Source organism: Rhinoderma darwinii, chromosome 5, assembly GCF_050947455.1.
Source record: "Rhinoderma darwinii isolate aRhiDar2 chromosome 5, aRhiDar2.hap1, whole genome shotgun sequence".
Taxonomy (NCBI): domain Eukaryota; kingdom Metazoa; phylum Chordata; class Amphibia; order Anura; family Rhinodermatidae; genus Rhinoderma; species Rhinoderma darwinii.
The window spans coordinates 121,565,559-121,587,578 of record NC_134691.1 but is presented as its reverse complement, the minus strand read 5'-3'; the positions used below and the strand labels follow the sequence as shown (position 1 = coordinate 121,587,578).

Below are 22,020 nucleotides of genomic sequence, written 5' to 3'. Positions count from 1 at the left end.
AGTGCTGTCCCTTCTCTCTATCCTGCACTGAATAGGGAGAAGAGAAGCACTTTTCCTGCAGTCCGCAGCGGCCAGTCCGCATCAATTTTCTGCACATTTTGTGCAGATCCGCTGCAGAATCTGCAACGCAGATTCTGTGCGGCATTGATGCGGACAGTTGCGGAGGAATTCCGCCACGTCTGGCCGTGCCCTTAAGGCTATTTGTGTTTTGGTTTCCGTTTATAACAGAAGCCACAGTGCTTTTCCCCATCTGTCATATGATGCATATCACCAGCACCCGATGGACTTCATTTAATTAAATTTGGGTACAAACGGATCCTCTGACACAGATGTGAACAAAGCCTAACATGTTGGATTGTATTTGCATAATTCTGCCTCAAAGAAAGCTAACAATACCCATTACAATACATTGAAGAGAAAGTCGCAGACCAGTCAATCCATCAAGGGTCCTTGTTGCATGGTAATAAAGGTAATCCAAGGCTTCACCCCACTCCCTGACAGGATACAGGGGTTTTCCTGCACATACCTCGTTAAAATGAATCTTGATATATTATTATAATAGTAAATATTTTTGTTAACAGCTAAATATTTAAAATGTGTTTCACAACTATGGTTTTAACATACAACTGTTCCCTATACTTAAAAAGGTTGTCTGATCTTTAATAACATGGGAGGAGGCTCCAAATGTCTCAACATAACAAACGGTACTATATTAACCTTTTAATGCACGCCATGCCTGTGCCCTTCTCTTCTAGGTCCATATGTAACTATTGTTTACTTCCCCTCTGTAATATCATCCTATCTCTCCAACATATGACGCCTTAGCCAATCTCTGACAGTATCAGTTGCATCAATTGGTACATGACTTCACTACTTATATACTTTACTTATAATTACTACTTTTAATGTAACATATTTTGGTATTGTTTTTAGTTTTCTATATATATTTTACTAATAATTACAAGTCTTAATGCAATTATTTTGGTACCCTTTTAAACATTTTGTCATCCTATCTATTTATTATTTTATTTATTATTATTATTATTTTATTTATTCATTGAATATCTTCCTGATAAGCTCATTTAATAATTGAATTAACTATTTTAACCAATCTTGACATATTTGGTATTAAATTCTATTATGATACTTTTTGTGACCTTTTTACCATGTTGACTACACTACAGCACCTTACAGCTTCTATATGCTCCTTGTTTATGACCTTTATATGTTCTTTATTAATTTTATCTTTGGTTGTACCAGCTTATTCCCTCTTTTACCATATAATTTCAACATTGCAAACTCCTTACTGCTACTTCTCTCTTTAGATGCCTAATTTCATTTTGTCCACTATACACACTGGCCTCAGCTCAATCATCAGCTTTAATTTCCCCCTTTTTTTGTCCCTCATTACTTGCCATAGTGTTTTCCCTGTTGATACATTCCCAAAACTACGGGGACGCCACTATCCGTGTTTTGACACAATACGTACCTACGACTGTTGTGTTTTTTGTTTTATGTTTTTATATCCTAACTTTAGAACCTCCATATCCACACTACTTACCCTAGTACTGTAATGTTAGTCCATCGGCATCTGTTAAGTCCCTTGTCGACCTTCCTGATTGGCTTCCGTAGCCTGTATCCAGCTGGGATTGCTATGACGCCAGGAACTCTGTCCGAGCGTTAGCCTGTGTACTCCGTAGCCTCCTGCCAGTACTTTCCCTGTCCCGTGGTGACTCCGCTGATTTCATTATATACCTGTAATCTCATGTATTACTTAATACCGGTTGACTTTACACCTTACATCATTAGCTGCAGTTTTTTATTGCCGTTCGGCTATTTTTTATCTCAACTTCCTATATTTGTCTGTCTTATATTTATTATCATTTTGTTAGACATTTTTTACTATGACTACTGCATGTATCTCTAATATGTTTATCCCATGTTATGATTTGACATATTTAAATTCAACAAATTTCACTGTGTATTGAACGTAACTTGAGCCCTAGATCTGTCTGTATTACCTCTTACCCCACATGATGTCATTAGTATACTTTGACCTGTGCCTTGGCGTTTTTTTTACCCAACGGTGGTACATGTACTTTACTGACTATATAAGATCATCATTGTATTATTCTGTTTTCTTGGCCTGATGAAGACGCTTGTCCAGTGCTGAAACGCGTAGCCTCTTGCTTTAACAATAAAGCTGTCAATATTACCTACTTGGATCCCTCTTTGATGTTAGCAGCACTATTCTATGGTCCAGTTTTTTCTTTACTCTACAACTCATGACTTCACCTGGGCAGCCTGAGAGTGGCTGTGGGGGTTTTGTGATAGGGAGAAAGGACACCATTGCTGCCGGGTCATGGGATGGAGAGATGAGACACTATTGTGGTTCAGAAGTAAATAAGAGCCAGTAGGGGACCAGGTACACTCAGTGGGAGGCGGCCAGCATTCTAAAAGGTGGGTTTAGTACTTTTTGGATTTTCAGCTTTTAGTAGCCTCAGTCAGCCAACTTATTTAATAAAGACTATTTCAAGCTAGAATGAAAACATAACTAGTGAATATAGGTTCATGATTTGAAAGGGGGGAATCCACCTAAAATTTAAGCTTCTGGCATGGAATTGGAACATCTTAGAAGATTATAACAGTGGAGTCTTCTACTTCAAACCCCCACTGATTTCCTGAAATATGAAGCAGTGAAGTTCCATCAGAGGCACCTACAAATTCCCATCACAGGAAATCTGCAAGAGAACATTCTAATAAAAAACCTTATCTAAATGATGTTTGATTTCAATGCTTCTAATTTTTCTAGTGATCGGTTGTTGTCATCGAATTTACCGATGTGATCTTCTGACGTGTATCTATGACATATAAGAAGGCCATTTTTGGCTGGATTTCCGCTTTTAAGGTTCTACTCAGCCATTTCTTAGCTATATCTGTTTTTTTTCCCTATGTTTTGAAAAACTGTCAACAGAAAATAGCTGCCATCACAGCTTCCATAGGGTTTCTCATGTATCTTTTATTTATCTAGTCATGCAGAACAGGCGTCCCTAATATTCAATAAAAAACATTTTTGCCTAGGATCAAAAAATCGCCAGAATATATATTGTAAAGTCTTTCATTTGCCTGTTTGGTCACGTTGGTAAAGATTCTGGTGCGCTATAACTTAGTTATAGCAATTTTGTCCGTCTGTTTTTTCCTAAAAGTCTCAACAAGAAATTGACTCTATTATAGACTCTATAGTCAACGATCTGGTTTAAAACAGTGAATGGGGAATCGTCCTAGTTATGCAAACATAATTGCCATTCAGGAATTTTACTGACATGTCATAACATGAAAAGTGAGAAACCCTATAAAGCTTCAATGATAGACATTTCCTGCTTTATTTATGGAAAAACAAGGAAGAAATGGTAGCAGCTAAATTGAGTTTTTACTGACTCAACAGAAGAGGATAAAACAAAGACGGACAAGTCTTTACAGACCATTGACATTGTCTAAAATGTGACTAAAATTGGAATAGATCTCTCAGCTGGTAAAGCTAATATATATATATATATATATATATATATATATATATATATATATATATTGCACCCTGTTCTTCATTTATCTGCAAGAGAAGAAAACTTCTTGCCATCTGAAATTTCTGTTAATCATTGTCTTTAATGGCCTTGCTATTCTTAACTTCTCTGATAAACATTCTGGATGTCAAGGCCTTTTATTGATCATTATACAGTTTATTTTTCAGAAGGAAATTGCTTAGTGAACATCATTTCTTCTTTTCCTAGTTTCAAAACTGAATCCATGCCCTTTCTCTATTATGTTTTCATTATTGTATGAGATGACGTTATGATTGACATATGTAGAAAGAATATGAAGTCTCTGTGCTCCCCCTTGAGTTTTTATGTTGTTTTTATTGTGTAACAACATTGAATCACAATGAATTTCAATAAGCTTTTCTGAAAAATTATCAACAGAGAAAATATTTGTTTCTAAGTGAAAATAAATATTTACAAAACTTTCTGCTGCTTGAGGTAGAAATTAAAATGCCCCTTCCCCTCTCCAAAGCAAATATAGATTGCAATGGTGCACAGCTACAATTGGATTGCACAATGTGCCAAAGCAAGTATTTCACCCCTGTTATTCCTTACCTACATCACTCCTTGCCATAATCTCAGCAAAATTAGACAGTATTCATACTAGCACTCATAATGTCAGCCTCATAGTAGTCCCCAAAATGCCACCCTAATAGTAAAGCACTTAAATGGTATGTAAACAATTGCAACCAAATTGTATTTATTTATTTATCTTAAGCATATAAACCAAAAATGAAGCAACTTTGCAAATAGACTTGATTAAAAATCTCCTAGTATTTTTGTCTAAACCTCCTATGCGGAACTATATGTCTCCATTGTTACAGACTACAAACAAACAAACTGTATAGTCAGATCCAGCAGCCAAACTCCTTTCAATCTTTCCCCTACTTCTTGCACACCTACTGTAACATGCTTGCACAGACAGGTTCCAGTGCCATGTCGTCATGCAAGCCGCTGCTGCAATAATTCTTGTGGAGTGGCTGGCATGGTCGACAGGTGCACAGTTACCCGGCCAATCAGAATTAGATGCACCATAATTAAAAAGGCAATTCCCTGGCCTGAGTACCAGTTACATGTTTTGCTAACTCTAGTTTGGCTTTCTTTCGTTCCTGATACTGTTGTATACATAATGCATTGCTAGTGCATTGCTATTTGACTTCAAATTGACCTTGCTTTGGGGACTCCAATATTGCTTGGTTCCTTCTGTAATCCATGCTTGGCTCGCTGTAATCCATGCTGTTGCTGAACGTTGGCTTATCTGACTATCCTCTTGAACTACCAGCTACTATCATGCATTCTCAGCTCTGCTTGATTACTGTTAACGACCCTTGGATTATCCAACTACGTTTATGTCTCATCCCTGGTACTGCATCTGTAGCAATCTGACTCCCGTTGCCGAGTACTGCACTGCCTGATCACATTCCTATTCCTATTTCCTGTACCCTTCCCAGTACATTATTGAGACTTTTTCATTGTTGTTACACATGCCAAACTTATATAAAATTTCTCCAAATTTGGTCTAATGCTTAATCTGCTAAATGTTATCCTGGGAATGAATCACTAGACTAGCCACAGGCACCTAAATCCTGGAGCCAGCTAAGTACCTCAACCCTAAGGGTCCATTTACATGTGAAGATAAATTGGGAAAAAATTAGCACCAATCCAAGATATAGCGAGTTGGTAATGTTTGAAAGAGATGCATTTATATGTAACAATGATCGAATGCTTGATCACTTTTGAGATCACTTTACTTCCCTCTTTTCCTCCTGTCTCGTGTTCTTACAACTAGCAGATTCCTGTTTACACAAGTAGATATAACGCCGACAAATATAATTTTTAGGCCATCATGAAAGATTAATCAATGACAAGCAAATAATTTCTCATACATAGTGCAATCACTAAACATGTTTATACTAGTCAATGATTGCAAGCTTTTACGCGATCTTACAATATCTTACACGATAATCGCCCGTGTAAAAGGCCCTTAATTGGAGTTGTGGAAAAGGGGGGAGCTGTAGGTGAAATCAGACCAGTACACGCATCAAATGTATGTTAGCAAGAAGTAAGTAGACAGGAATGTATGACTGCAGGATCAGACTATACAGGGTTTATTATAGTCTGTACCCATGGAAACAATTAGATCTGCATAGGATTTTTTAATAAGGATTTGTAAAGTTGATGAATTTTTTTAGTTTAGTTGCATAGAAGCAATAAAAAAATAAAAATGGTGCATTTGTGTTCCACACTGCCACACTGCTCCTTCCTGTCAGCTGCTAGATAGTCATAAGCCAGTGAGGGAGTTAGCAGGCTTGCTGTTCAATTATATAGTAGGGAAATTGCGGTCCTAATTATAGGATGAGGATGCCACCTGCAAACCTTTTACTCTAAAAATTGGACAACCTCCTCATTTATTTATTCTCATTTATCAATAGTATGTCCTAGATAAAAGAAACACTTTTACATTCCATTTACATGAATTGAGGCTAGCCATACTATACAACAAGAACTTACTTCGAGGAAACCTTGGTGGATTGTCATTTACATCTGTAAGTGTGACTGTGACAGAGGTTGTACCCGACAATCCTCCCATTAGTCCAACCATATCTTTTGCCTGTATTACCAGAAGATAGTGGTCCTTGGCTTCTCTGTCCATATTAGGTAAGGCTGTTCGAATGATGCCTGTCAGGAAAAATGACAGAGAATAAATAATAGAAATATATTTTAAATTCATAAGAACAATGTATAGGATACATACAAAATAAATGCTGTTTTTAACTCTTGTACTGTCTGTGAATTTTAATCATTAAAATTTTATAGTTCCACTGTCAGCAAAACAGCAATTTACATTTACATGCAGTAGTATAATTTATAAATTGTTACAAGTAAGTTGCAAGAAAATAGAAAATGTCAAATATATTATAGTCATTATCCATTTGCTACCAATTTTAAGTGAAAGTTTGAACAACCCTGCAGATCTACTTATAAAATAATTTATATATTTAAAAAAACATCTAAAAATAAGCTACTTATTGTACAGTGATTGATAGTTTGTTATTCATTTCCCCCTTTTTAGACTTTTTCTACTATAATTTATTTTCCTAAAGTTTCAAAGCCATTAGAAGTTTTCAAAACTTTCAAACAAAAATCTAAGCTTAGATTGATTCCGATGGCTGCCAACTTGAAACGATCACAGAGTCTTTCTGTGCACATTTTTCCTAATGCCAGAGGCAACAATTTTTTTAAAATATATCTATCTCAAATTTGTCATCCATATAATTTCCTTCTAACAATTTGTATGGTGGCCCACAAAGTCCTATACTACATAGTCCAATAATATGGGCATTGGCATTATGTGTACTGTAGTATACTGCCTCTTAGATACACTGTAGCAATACTAGTGAAGAATATCCACAATATTTTCTCACAAATTCCCTATGAATTTATAAAGAAAAATCCTCCATATATCTCCTTATGAAATCAAAGGCAAATAAAGATACATTATAGCCCTTAGCATTCTGTGGGCACCTTTCAATTAGTTCATACAACTGTCAATAATATCTCAAAGCTTATTTCTATATTTTTGCAATGAATATCCATACACAGATGTCAGGATGAGAGAAAGAGTCCCAGGCAGAGCACTAGAAGCGGCTCTGCTCCGGGACTCCGTCTCTAGGGAAGCCCCTGACATCACTGTCCATATATGGACAGTGTTGTCAGGAGCAGAGCAGTGTCCCAGGCAGAGTGCTAGTAGCATTCTGCCCCGGGACTTTGGCTCTGGGGTTGCCCCTGACATCATTAGCCATATATGGACAGTGATGTCAGGGGCTTCCCCAGAGCTGGAGTATCGGAGAAGAGCCTTTACTAACACTCTGTCCAGAACTTCAGCTCTGCTCCGGACATCACTATCCATACATGGACCGTGATGTCAGGAGCAGAGCAGAAGTCCCAGGCAGAGTGCTAGTAATGACTATGGCTCTGGGGTTGCCCCTGACAACACTGTCCATATATGGACAGTGAAGTGAGGGGTTTCTCCTGAAGCGGAATCCCCAGCCAGAGCATCGACAATGCTCTGGCTGGGGATTCGACTCCCAGAGGGAACCCCAAAGGTGCTACCTACAGGAAGGGAGGCTGTGTGGTACTACTAGGGAGGGGGGCTGTGTGGCACTACCAGGGATGGGGGCTGTGTGGCACTACCTGGGAGGAGGTGGCTGTGTGGCACAATTTGGGAGAAGGGGGCTGTGTGGCACTACCTGGGAGGGGGCTGTGTGGTACTACCTGGGAGGTGGGGCTGTGTGCCACGACCTGGGAGGTGGGGGCTGTGTGGCTCTACCTGGGACTGCTCTCTGGCACTACCTGGGAGGGGGATATGTGGCACTACCTGGGAGGGGGGCTATGTGGCACTATCTACAGTAGGCACTAAATGTATAGGGGTACAAACTGGGGGCCTAACTTATATATTCGGGCATAAACAGTGCCTAATGTCTACATGGGGGCACAAAGTAAACTTTTCTGCCATTTTACTGCCACCGTGAGATCCCCCGTAAATGGGCCCACATAAGCCTGGAGCCGCCCCTATTTCTATGGAATCTTGTTGGATTCAGGATCCCAACAGTATGAGAAACCTCACACAAAATGTGTTGGATCAACACAAAAGTTTTAATCTAATTGCTGTATAACAAGTTAGAACAGATTTTTTTCTCTACTTTTTATTTATTTTATTTATTTTTTAAATTTTAGAATAAACTATTTATAGAACTATGTCTTTTTCCAATGATAATAACTTTTGAAACTTGATCTAAAATTCAACTCATCATCCATCTATATATTAGAATGACGTCTGATCTTTTACTGTATGTTCTGTCTTTTGGTTGGGTAAAGAAAAATCGAGATATTGGACTTTATCTGTAAGGCCACGTTCAGACGTGGCGGAATTCTGTTGAATTCTGCTGCAGACAGTCCGCAGTGGAATTCTGCAACAGTCGTTTTTTACATTTGTTTCTATACATTTTTAGGAAACTTAGTTCAGATGTTGCGGAAAACAACTGTGTGGAAATTAGGCTGCGGTGGCAAATTTTCCATCCGCAGCATGCACATTATGCTGCGGAGAAGAAGCGGAATTCCACTGCAGATTTCAGCCTTTGCAATGCAAAAACTGAAATTTGTGGCAAGTCCACTGTGATATCTGCAACATCTGAATTACCTGTCAAATATTCAGATGTTGATGCAGATTCGTTGCGTAATTGCCCCGAATCTGCATCAACATTTGCAGTGGAAAAATTCTGCCACGTGTGAGCGTGGCCTAAGGATGCTCACTTTTGAAAAGACCTGGATATTTGAATTAATCTTATGTGTATTCCATATAGCCAGGGCCACTGCACACAAATGGGAACACACACAATTTATCCAGGAAACTAACTAGCAGATTCTTAGAAAAAGAAGATTTCTTTTAAATGAATTGTACGGTAGAGACATTTGAGAAGTTTATCACAGCCCTCTATGATATTAGATGTCTATCTGAGAAGAAACATTCATAAAATATAGTCCCTGAAGGTTAGCAGAATTAAAATAATTGATCAAAAGATGAATTTCAAGATATTCCCAGTTTTGCACAGGCACAGTGTGAACTCCTCTTTATCTGAATAATCTTCACTTACATTAAGAATATTAAACATAGAACAATGTATTATTCTAGTTAGTATATAAGGCTATTTCCCTTTAAGTAATGTGCTATGAATTGCTTTCTGGACTTTCTGAAGTGAAATGTATATATTACAACACAATTTAATGCATTTGATTGATTTTTTTTTTGATTTTTTTTTTAAAGTAATGATTCCCATTTGGCCTAAGCTGTGATAAATGACTTTAAATAGGCATTATTGATAATTTCTTCCCTGGGTATTGTTTGTTCTTGATGTGATTAATTTTGCTTTATGCTTATGAAGCAAACTCTGTCTCTACAAAATGGAATAAAGCTTATGTATGAGAAATGCAAATTAATTCTTCCCTATGTAAGAACTCCATTATGTGCTAAATGGACAATGTATAAATGACTAACTATGCAAAAGACATACATTTCAAGTCAGTTTCTTATTTCTAAACATAAATATAACACAATTGCAATAATTAAGTAATTTAGGATGTATGTTAAATCACTGCCTCTATAAAAAAAAAAGTGGAATCCCAGAGATAAACATATTATCCTTGGAACAGGTTCTACTAAAATGTACATTTTATTCATATACTTACAAAATATGGAGCAACATGGCTAAACAGCATTAGATCGTATTTAGAAAATTTTATTTTTAAAGGATGTTTACTTTTAGAAAATGTTTATACAGTAAAATAAACTTTTAGTGTATATAAAATAAAATGTGCAAAAAATTATGTCTACCCTTACTCTCTTCCATTTGCCCCTTCTACTTGCTAACCTAAACATAGTACATGACTACCAGATTTGAGAACTGTAAATAAAAAAAATAAAAAAATAAAACTATAGATGCATTAGTGTAATTTTAAAAATTGGTTGCACCGGTGCAAATAAGCTTTAAAATTGTACGTCAATGCTAAGATAACTGTTACTGGATGTTACAGGCCTAAAGCTACACTCATGCCTCCTAATCTGGATAAAAGGCACTGTCCGGCTGTCTCGGGAGGCCGGCAGAATGTCTCGGTTTCGACTGCATCTGCACTACAGGGGCATTATTCTGTGTGGGGAGGCACTATGGGGCAATATACTGTGTGATGAGGCACTATGGGGGCATAATACTGTGTGGGGGCATTATGATGTGTGGAGAAGCACCATGGGGCATTATACTGCATGGGGAATTATACTGTGTGGAGAGGCACTATGGAGACATTATATTTTATGGTGGGCACCATGGGGGACTTACACTGTGTGTGAGGAACTATAGGGCTCTCACTGGGCTTGCTAGACTAGGGACTCCATAAGTGGAGTTAAAAATAATGGATTTGTTGGTGCTTAGTGTAATTCTGTGGACTTCTGTGAGTACTTACAATTAGAATTGAGCAAGGTTCTTTTCTGTGTAGTTTGTGTTATAAATACTATCACAATCTAAAACCCATTTTTTCTGATTTTCTGGAATAAATAAACAAAGCGGGGAGCAGGTAAATCTCCCTGCTCTCAGCTATCTCCGGTAGCTGAAGGCTGGGAGCAAACCTACTTGAACGGGCGAGAGCAATATCAGTATCGATCCTGCTTGCTTAACCCCTCAGATGCGGCGCTTAATAGTGAGAGCCGTATCTGAGTGGTTTTGGAAGGAGGGGGCTCCCTCTCACACTCCACCAACACCCTGCTATATGATCGTAGGGTGCTGGTGTCTTTTATGGCAGCCGGGGGCCTAATAAAGGTCCCCAGGTCGGCCTCTACTTAATGCCTGCTACGCCATGCCAAAGGCATGGCCTAGCATATGCCTGTCCATTTTTACATGGACAGGCAGTAATACACTGCAATACAGAAGTATTGCAGTGTATTATAAAAGCCATCAGATGATCGCATAGTAAAGTCCCCTAGTGGGAATAATAAAAAAAAGTTTAAAAAAAAGTTTAATAAAAGTTTATAATAAATAAATAAAAATCTAAAGTAAAAAAAATGAAAAACCCAGTTTCCCTTTACAAAATGCTTTATTATGAAAAAAAAGTTACACATATTTGGTATTGCCACATGCGTAATGACCCCCAACTATAAAGCTATTGCATTATTTAACCCGCTCAGCAAATGTCGTAAAAAATAAAACAATGCAAGAATTGCTGTTTTCTGTGCATCATGCCTTAACATTTTTTTGATAAAAAGTGATCAAAAAGTCGCATGTACTCCAATATGGTACCAATAAAAACTACAAGTCGTCCCACAAAAAAAAAGCCCTCATACAGTTAGGTCCAGAATTATTTGGACAGTGACACTTGTTTTGGCATTTTAGCTGTTTACCAAAACTTAATGAATATACAGTAATATAATCAATATGGGCTTAAAGTGCAGACTCTCAGCTTTTATTTGAGGGTATTCACATGCTAAATTGAGGAAGGGTTTAGGAATTACAGCTCTTTAATATGTAGCTGCCTCTCAAGGGACCTTTCAAGGGACCAAAGGTAATTAGACAATTATCTCAAAAGCTATTTAATGGGCTGCATGGGCTATTCCCTCGTTAATCCATCATCAATTAAGCAGGTAAAAGGTATGGAATTGATTCCAGGTGTGGCATTTGCATTTGGAAGCTGTTGCTGTGAACCCACAACATGAGGTCAAAGGAGCTCTCAATGCGAGTGAAACAGACCATTGTTAGTCTGAAACAAATGAAGAAATCCATCAGAGAGATAGCACAAATTTTAGGAGTGGCCAAATGAACTGTTTTGTACAGTCTTAAAAAAAAGGAGCGCACTGGTGATCTCGTGAACTCCAAAAGGCCTGGACATCCACGGAAGACAACAGTGGTGGATGATCGCAGAAACTTTTGCATGGAGACAAAAAAAACCTTCACAACATCTACCCAAGTGAAGAACACTCTCCTGGAAGTAGGTATATCAGTATCTAAGTCTACCATAAAGAGAAGACTTCATGAGAGCAAATACAGAGGCTTCACCACAATGTGCAAATCATTAATCAGCCTCAAAAATAGAAAGGTCAGATTAGATTTTGCCAAACAACATCTAAAGAAGCCAGCCCAGTTCTGGAACAGCATTATTTGGACAGATGAAACTAAGATCAACCTGTACCAGAATGATGAGAGGAAGAAAGTATGGAGAAGGCTTGGAACGGCTCATGATCCAAAGCACGCCACATCCTCTGTAAAACATGGTGGAGGCAGTGTGATGGCATGGGCATGCATGGCTGCCAAAGGCACTGGGTCACAAGTGTTTATTGATGATGTGAGTGAAGACAGAAGCAGCCGGATGAATTCTCAAGTGTTCAGGGATATATTTTTTGCTTTTTTGCTCAGATTCAACCAAGTGATGCAAGGTTGAGTGGACGTCGCTTCATAGTACAGATGAACATTGACCCAAAACATGCTGCAAAAGCAACCCAGGAGTTTTTTAATGCAAAGAAGTAGAATATTCTGCAATGGCCAAGTCAATCACCAGATCTCAACCCGATCGAGCATGCATTTCACTTGCTTAAGACAAAACTTGAGGCAGAAAGACCCACAAACAAGCAACAACTGAAGACAGCTGCACTAAAGGCCTGGCAAAGCATCACAAAGGAGGAAACCCAGCGTTTGATGATGTCCATGGTTCCAGACATCAGGCAGTCATTGCCTGCAAAGGATTCTCTACAAAGTATTAAAAATACATTTTATTTATGGCAATGTTAATCTTTCCAATTACTTTTGAGGAGGCATTGTAGAAAAATGGTTGCAATTCCTAAACGTTTCACAGGGTAATTTTTGTCTAGCCTTTGAATTAAACCTGAAAGTCTACACTTCCATTGCATATCAGTTGTTTCATTTCAAATCCAATGTGGTTGCATACAGAGCCCAAATCATGAAGATTGTGTCACTGTCCAAATAATTCTGGACCTAACTGTACATCTGCATCAACAGAAAAATAAAAAAAAATTATGGCTCTTCAAATATGGAGACACAAAAACAAATAATTTTGAAAAAAAAAAGTGTTTTTACTGTGTAAAAGTAGTGAAGCAAAAGAAAACTATATAAATTTCGTATTGTTGCATCGTAACAACCCGCTGAATATAGTTAGTGTTATTTATACCACACAGAAAACAATAAATGATAAAAAATACAACTTGTCCTGTAAAAATCCTTATTCAGCTATGTCGACGCAAAAACAAAAAGTTTATAGCTCTTTGAATGAGACAATGGAAAAACTTAAAAAATGGCTTGGACATTAACCCCTTCCCATCACAGCCACTTTTGGACTAAATGACAGAGCCCCATTTTTAAAATCTGACAGGTGTCACTTTATGTGGTAATAACTTTGGAATGCTTAGCCAAGCGATTCTGGGATTGTTTTCTCGTGACAAATTGTACTTTATGTCAGGGATAAAATTTGGTCGATTTTTTGTGAAAAACACCAAAATTTTGAGAAAAATCGCAAAAATTGGCATTTTTCTCAAATTAAATGTATCTGCTTGTAAAACAGGCACAAAATAGTTGCTAGTTAACATTTTCAATGTCTACTTTATGTTGGCATAATTTTTTGAACATCCTATTTTTCTAGGATGTTGCAAGGCCTAGAATTTCAGCATCAATTTCTCACATTTTCAATAAAATTTCAAAAGGCTAATTTTATAGGGTCCAGTTCAGTTCAATATTTATTGCCCAGATTCTGCAGTTTTTAGAAATAAACCACATGTGGCCCTAGTGGGCAACTGGACTGAAACACAGGCCTCAGAATTAAAGGAGCACCTCGTGGATCTTGGGGCCTTCTTTTTATTAGATTATATTTTAGGCATCATGTCAAGTTAAAAGAGGTCTTGTGGTGCAAAGACAAAGGAAACACCTCAAAAAATACCCCATTTGGAAACTACACCCACAAGGAATTAATCTAGGGGTGTGGTGAGCATTTTGACCCCACAGGTGTTCCATAGATTTTATTAGAATTGGGCAGTGAAAATGAAAAATATATTTTTTCTCCAGAAAGCTTCCATTCAAAATGTTTCGTTTTCTCATAAAATAAAAGACAAAAAGCACCCCAACCTTTGTAAAGCAACTTCTCAAGAGTAGGGAAATACCCCATATGTGGTCATAAACTGCTGTTTGGGCACACAGCAGGGCTCAGAAGGGAAGGTGCGCCCTTTTGCTTTTGGTGCACAGATTTTGCTGGATTGGTTTCTCGGCACCATGTCGCTTTTGCAAAGCCCTTAAGGTACCAAAAGAGTAGAAACTCCCCAAAAGTACTCCATTTGGCAAACAACACCCATTGAATTCATCTAGGGGTGTAGTGAGCATTTTGACCCCACAGGTGTCTAATAGATTTTATTAGAAATTAAAAATTAAAAATTTAATTTTTTCCAATAAGACGCATTTGTAAAGCAACTTCTTCAGAGTAGGGAAATACCCCATATGTGGTCATAAACTGCTGTTTGGATACATGGCAGGGCTCAGAATTGAAGAAGTGCCATTCGGCATTTGGAGCGCAGATGTTGCTGAATTGATTCCTGGGCACCATGTGGCATCTACAGAGCCCCTGAGAAACTAGTACAGTAAAAAACCCTGAAAGGTGACTCCATCTTGTAAACTATACCGGTTGAGGAATTAATCTAGGGGTGTAGTGAGAATTTTGACCACACAGGTTTTTGCTGAATTTATTAGAATTGGGAGGTAAAAATAATAAAAAGATCACAATTTTTTCCAATAAGCTGTAGTTCTAGCTCAACATTCTGCATTTTCAGAAGGACTATAGGAGAAAAACACCTTAACGTTTGTAAAGCATTTACTCCCGAGTACAGCAGTACTATGCGATCGCAGACTGCTGTTTGGACACACGGCAGGATTCAGAAGGGAAAGAGCGCCATTTGACTTTTTAAGTGCATATTTTTCTGAACTGGTTTCTGGGCACCATGTCGCATGTGCAAAGCTTCCTGAGGCACCAGTACAGTAGAAATCCCGCAGATGTAACCACATTTTTGAGAATTTACCCCTCAATGAATTAAATTAGGGCTGTAGCGAATATTTTGACCCCACAGGTGTTTTATAGATTTTATTAGAACTGGGCCATGAAAATTTAAATCTAAAATGTATCTAAAATCCAATAATATGTCATTTTAGAAAGGAGAAAAGACACCCCAAAATTTGTCACGCAATTTCTCCCGAGTAAGGCAATATGCCATATGTGGTCGTAAACTGCTATTTGGACACACAGCAAGGCTCTAAACGGAAAGAGCGCTATTTGGTTTTTGGAGTTGAGATTTTACAAGATTCGCTTTCTGACACCATGTTGCATTGAGCTAAAGTACCAGTACAGTGCAAAGCCCTGAAAAATAACCTCATTTTGGAAACTAGATCCCGCAAGAAATTCATCATGAGGTGTAGTGAGCATTTTGACCCCACAAGTGTTTTACAAAAATTAGTACACCATAATTTTGTAGATTGAAAATTTCAATTTTTTCACTGGTATGCCATTTCAGTGTCCAATTTGTTGTGCCCAGCTTGTAGCACTGAAGACACACACCCAATAAATTGTTAAGCGGAATCTCCAGAATACAGTAATACCCCATATGTGGTCATAAACTTCTGTTTGGGCACACTGTCAGGCTCAGAAGAACCGCCATTCTGCTTTAGGAGCGCAGAATTTGCTTGGTAGTAGTTTTGTTTGGGGTCTTACTTGTATTTTAGCTTATAATGTGGGGGCATATGTAATCTGTGCGTAGTACATCAGGGTATATTTAAGCTGTGCAAAGTACATCAGGGTATATGTAAGCTGGGCGGAGTACATCAGAGCATAATAGGATGATGTAATAATGGGGTGAATAAGTAATACATGGATTGGTGTGGTACGCTTTAAACCAATCCTTTATACACAGGCCGGGTTTTTTGGGTATTATACAAAATATCAACGCTCCAGTATTGCCTAATCTTTGACTACTTCACTAGCCCTATAAGCAGCACGAGGCCCTAAAGTTTACTCATTTATGTTCCATCTACGGGATCTAGCAAATGATGATGTGGGGTTTTTAGTGAAAAATTACTGGACCTAAAAAAATTGTCTGGGCCATCATTTAGCATCATTTTGCATCAATGCGTTCCGAGAGTCAAAACGTTTTATTTTTCCGTTGACGGAGCTGTGTGAGGGCTTGTTTTGTGTGGAACGAGCTGTAATTTTTATTTGTTACATTTTGGCGTACTTGCAATTTTTTTTCAGCACTATTCCATTTTTGGAAGACGAGGAAACCAAAAAACAGCAATTCTAGCACTGTTTTGTCTTTTTCTTTTTTACAGTGTTCACTGTGCAGTATAAACAACACGTTGACTTTATTTTGTGGGTCGATATGATTACAGCGATACCAAACTTGTATTGTTTTTTTCTTACGTTTTACTACATTCACATTATAAAAATACTTTTTTCTAAAAAAAATCATCTTTTAGTGTCGCTATATTCTGACAGCCATTTCTTTTTTATTTTTCAGTTCATATTGATTTGGGAGAGCTTGTTTTTTGCGTAAGTTTTGTGAGTATCATTTTGGGGTACGTGCGACTTTATGATCACTTTTTATTACATTTTCTTTTAGACAAGGTGACCAAAAAAAGAAATGCTGTCATTATTTTTCATTTAAGTTTTTGATGTTGTTCATCATGCGGAAAAAAATTACATGACATTTTTAAAGTTCAGGCCATTCCAAACGCAGCGATACCTATTATGTATAGTTATTTTTTTTCCATTTTTTTTCTCAATTATAAAGGACTTTATCCGGGAAACGGGAATTTTTTTTATTACTTAAAACGTTTTACTTATTTTTTTTTTTTAAAAACATTTTTTTCACTTCTTTTTACTTTTTTTTACACTTACTTGGGGATTTGAAGACCTGATCTTCTGATCCCCTGTACAGTACACTGCACTGCTTGTGTAGTCCAATGTATTGTACCTGTCATTCTTCAATTGACAGTTAGCTTATTAGGTCCTGGCCAACCAGGAAGCCGTTGCTAGGTTTCCTGGTTGCTATAGCAACCATTGGTACCCGCGATCGTTTGCATTGGGGGTCGTCGGGTACAGAGGGAGCCCCCTCCCTTTGTCAAGGGGCGGTGGGGTACAGAAGGAGCCCCCTCCCTCTCTCAACCACTTAAATGTGGCAGTCGCTATTGACTGCAGCATTTAAGGGTTAAATGGCGGCCATCCATGGTAAGTGCGATTGCAGCGGGATGTCAGCTGTATATTATAGCCGACACTCGCTGAAGATGAAGTGAGCACAGCTCCTGTGGCTGCTTATTCTTCAGGACCTGCCTGGTGTGTCGGATTGCACTAAGTTACTTGAAATACCGACGTACCAGACACGTCATTTTGCAGGAAGGGGTTAAGACCTAAAATAGGCTGGTCACTAAGGAGTTAATTGAAACTGCAGGACTCATTCTGAGCTTGCTCTCATTGGGTTTGCTGGACTAAGTGGTTTGTTACTAAATGGAGTTAAAAAAAAAAACAAAGTTAGAAGGAGGAGTTAAAGTCCCTGTAAGTACTCTACTTTTTTTTTTATTGTTCATCGTTTTTTGTAACTGGGATAATGGATGAAAAGATTTGAGGTTTACTTCATTGCACAAATTGGCATATGTATGCATAATTGTAGAACTAGTTCTAGTTTGAATAACTCTGTGGCCGGTGTGAGCATGTTGTTCACCGTTCGCATTAGAGATCTGGAGGAGCAAAATGCAACTCTAAGGTTAATTGACAGTCTTAAGCGTAGCATGTTGCTCACTGAGCAAGGAGTTGATTGTGTAGGCCTGGTGGGTGAATGAGTAGGTCAGAAGGACTAGGCAAGTAGATGGGTTAAAAAAAGTTAGGGGAAGTATAAAAGGTTCTCAGAAAAGGAAGGCCAGTTTTGTTTTTGTTATTCCAAGCAGAATTGTCAAGTTAGGTGATAATGCGAGGGTGTGAGTCTCAGAAATGGGAGCCCTAGTGGAAGCTACTCTCTCTTTTTCTCGAAAAAGCAGCTTCAGCGGTGTACAGGCTCATAGACTGTCTATTGAGCGCGTACACCACTAGCTCGGCTTTCCGAGGTAAGCCGATCAGAAACAAAGTGGCACAGCGCTCACCAAAGTGAATCTGCCACTTCGTTTTAGTGATCGGTGAGGGTCTCAGTGCTCGGACCTCCACTGATCAAAACTTCTGTCAAAGGTTTGTTAAAAGTTTAGTTACACCTTAAAGTATATGAATGCAAAAAAATATATATGGTCAGAATATATAGGACCCCTAAATAGTGGTAATAGGGAGTTGGTCACGGGGGAATCAAGAGAAGGCAGAGCTACTGAATGGGTGCTGTTAATACATCAATTAATATACTTAATAGGCTGAATGTATATATGGATCAAGCTAAGCTAAATAAAATAAATGTTTTTCCATGCGCCGGGACCAGATGGGTTACAACTAAGAATCTGTCCCCCTGTTAATAATACACTCTGGAACATTGAAATTGCAACACCAAGAAGGGCAAACCATAAGGTTATGCAAACCGAGGAAGTAGCAGGTGTCGCTAAGATCTGCAAATGATCAAATTTTCAAGCACCTAGCTCCAATCCATGGCATGTGGGAGGGGCATAAAAGCCAGATTGAAAGCAATGTTTTATAACTACATGAAACCTCAAGAATCGGATCAAATGGTGTGGGATGATTGTGTGATTCCTCCTGTTCAGTAATGTGCCAGTTATCGTCACTTCTCGCAAACTGAGAGGGTCAGAATCCTTGAACTATGAATCCTTGGTTTATCACTTCGGCAGATCGCTACGCGCCTATGCCTAGATTTCAGCACTGTTCAACTTTGTCTGTCCCGGAGGTTGGGAGAACAACAACGAATGGGAATGACAGCAAGAGCTGCGTGGAGGTGGACCTCTGCACGGACGGATCATCTGATGGTAACAATGGCACGTAGTGATCCACTCTGTACTGCAAGTAAAATTGGACGTCACATCCCAAGCCTAGGGCTGCAACCAGTGTTGACAAAAACCATCAAAAGATGTTTGCCTGACATTGGGTTATGAGCCAGATGTCCAGCTACAGGTGTTCCATTGACCACACGCCACCGCTCTCAAAAGCTATCATGGTGCACAGCAAGACAGCAATGGAGACTGGAATGGAGGTTTATCTTCTTCAGTTTTTCAACAGGACAACACCAGACCGCATGTTGAAGAGCCTGTATGACCTAAACGTGCTACCATGGCCAGCAGCGTCCCCGAACTTGTCTCCCATCGAGCACATCTGGGACGTCATTGGTCGGCAATTGCAAACTGAGCTGCCAGCAGCCAATCTTGATGATTTGCGTGCATAGGTGCATTCAGCATGGCATAACATTTCTCAGACAACCATTAACAACCTCATTGATAGCATGCCAAGGTGTGTAAGTACGTGTGTATCTGTGCATGGCCCTCATAGCCGATACTGTATAAATCAAGATGTTTGGAATATTTTGTTTTAATTTTTTATCATTTGCATATTATTAACATGTCTATCGATCCTGTGATTTTCACAATTCCAAAACTTTTCCTTCTAGGCGTTGTATTTAGAGATTCTCTTGTGACTTCTATAGTGCCAAGGGACTGGTACAGGGCAAATATGATGCCCATTTAAAAAAAAAATAGCTCTAGGTCTTACCCAAGTAATTATAGACCAGTAAACTTAGCTTCCATTGTGGGAATAATATTTGAGGGACTCTTAAGGAACTATATACAGGAGTATGTGACAGAAAATAGTATTACAAGTGAAAGCCAGCACGCTTTATCTAAGGACAGAAGTTGTCAAACCAACCTGATTTATTTTTATGAAGAGGTGAGTAGAAGCCTAGACAGAAGGGCAGCTTTGGATATAGTGTTTTTTTACTTTATAAATGCATTTGACACTGTTCCTCATAGATGTCAAATAGGTAAATTAAGGACTATAGGATTAGAAAGTATTTTATGTGATTGGATTGAAAATTGGCTCAAGGACCATATCCAGAGAGTTGTAGTCAATGATTCCTACTCTGAATGTTCACCGGTTATAAGTTGTGAACCCCATGGTTCAGTGCTGAGACCGCTATTATAACTTATCTATTAATGCTACAGAGGATAGGGTTAATAGTTTCTGTTTCTGCAGATGACACCAAGCTATGTAGTATTGTTCAGTCTATGGAGGATGTTCAAAAATGACAAGCCAACTTGGACAAACTGAGTATTTGGGCATCCACTTGGCAAATGAGGTTCAATATGGATAAATGGAAAAATGATGCATCTGATTGCTAACAATCTGTACGCATCATATGTCCTAGGAGGGGCTAATCTAGGAGAGTCACTTGTGGAGAAAGATCTGGGTGTAATTGTAGATTATAGGCTAAACAACAACATGGAATGTCAATGAGCTGCTTCCATGACCAATAGGATACTGTCGTATGTTAAAAGGGGCATGGCTTAGCAAGACAGTGACATAATATTAACACTTAACAAAGAATTAGTGCAGCCTCATCTAAAGTATGCAGTTCAGGGCAACAGTTCATAAAAACGATGTCCTGGAGTTGGAAAAAATACAAAGAAGAGCAACTAAACTAATAAGGGGCATGGAGAGTCTTAGGGTATGTTCACACGAGGTCATTACGTCCGTAATTGACAGACATATTTCGTACGCAAGTACCGGACCGAACACAGTGCAGGGAGCCGGGCTCCTAGCATCATAGTTATGTACGACGCTAGGAGTCCCTGCCTCGCTGCCGGACAACTGTCCCGTACTGTAATCATGAGTTATAAGTTATAAGGAATGAATAAAATAATTACATTTATTTAAACTTTTAAAAGAGACGACGACCAAGGGGGGGACATAATTCACTTGTATGAGTATATAAATGGCTTGTAAAAATAATATCATGAAAAGCTGTTCCATATAAAATCCCCCCACAAGAAAAGGGGCCACTCCCTTCCTCTAGAGAAAAAAAAAGGTACATGCCTTCTCTATCTTAACAAATGTTAATCTGTATAATAGCCTTCCTCAGGAGATGGTCACAGCAGGGCTTCAAAAAAGGCTTAGATAATTTCTCAGAAGAATTTTTTTTTCTTCCTCTGAATTAATAAGGGTTAAACATAGTTCTATGATTTACCCATATACCTTCATTTTCTCCCATCCCATGGTTTAACTTGAAGGACAAATGTATTTTTTCAACTGTACAACTATGTAACTCTGTAACTATATCTTGTGTGTGTGTGTGGGGGGGGGGGGCACCATGACGTCATTATCTTATGTGGAGAGGCACTATGGGGGGTTATACCATGTTGGGGAACTATGTGGGCATTATACTGTGTAGGGAGGCACTTTGGGGTATTGATACTGTGTGGGGGCTTTTTGGGGACATGATACTGTTTGGCGGCACTATGGGGCATCATGCTGTGTGGGAGCACTATGAGGGTATTATACTGTGTGTGGGCACTATGAGGGCATGATTCTGAGTGGGGTCACTATGCCACATCATTACTGTGATGGGGCACTAAGGAGGTATCATCACTGTGTGGGTTCACTATTACTGGGTGCCATACAAACAGGGTAAAATGACTGTGTGGAGGCACAAAGGAAACTGGTTATATATGGACAGGGATTGGGCAGGGTTAGAGGCATGGTTGATGTGCATGCTTCATGAGTTATCCCTCTTTACGATTGTTGAAATTTGTGAGATATGCTACACTATTGCCAGGTTCTCATGACAATATTTACTTTTCTGATTTCTGTCAGGAGTTGTGTGCGATTAAAATAACCATTCAGATGAACAATCAAACATATACACATGCATCTG

At 38.6% G+C, this 22,020-nt stretch overlaps 1 protein-coding gene across 2 annotated transcripts in view; it reads right to left on the bottom strand.

Moving 5' to 3' along the window:
* CDH7 (cadherin 7) overlaps window positions 1-22,020 on the bottom strand; it is a 224,187-nt gene that overhangs the window by 86,020 nt on the left and 116,147 nt on the right. For both annotated transcript variants that reach the window (XM_075826470.1, XM_075826471.1), the window contains exon 5: window positions 6,108-6,275. In XM_075826470.1, coding sequence (XP_075682585.1) covers window positions 6,108-6,275 — 168 coding nt within the window. The remainder of the gene's footprint in view (window positions 1-6,107; window positions 6,276-22,020) is intronic.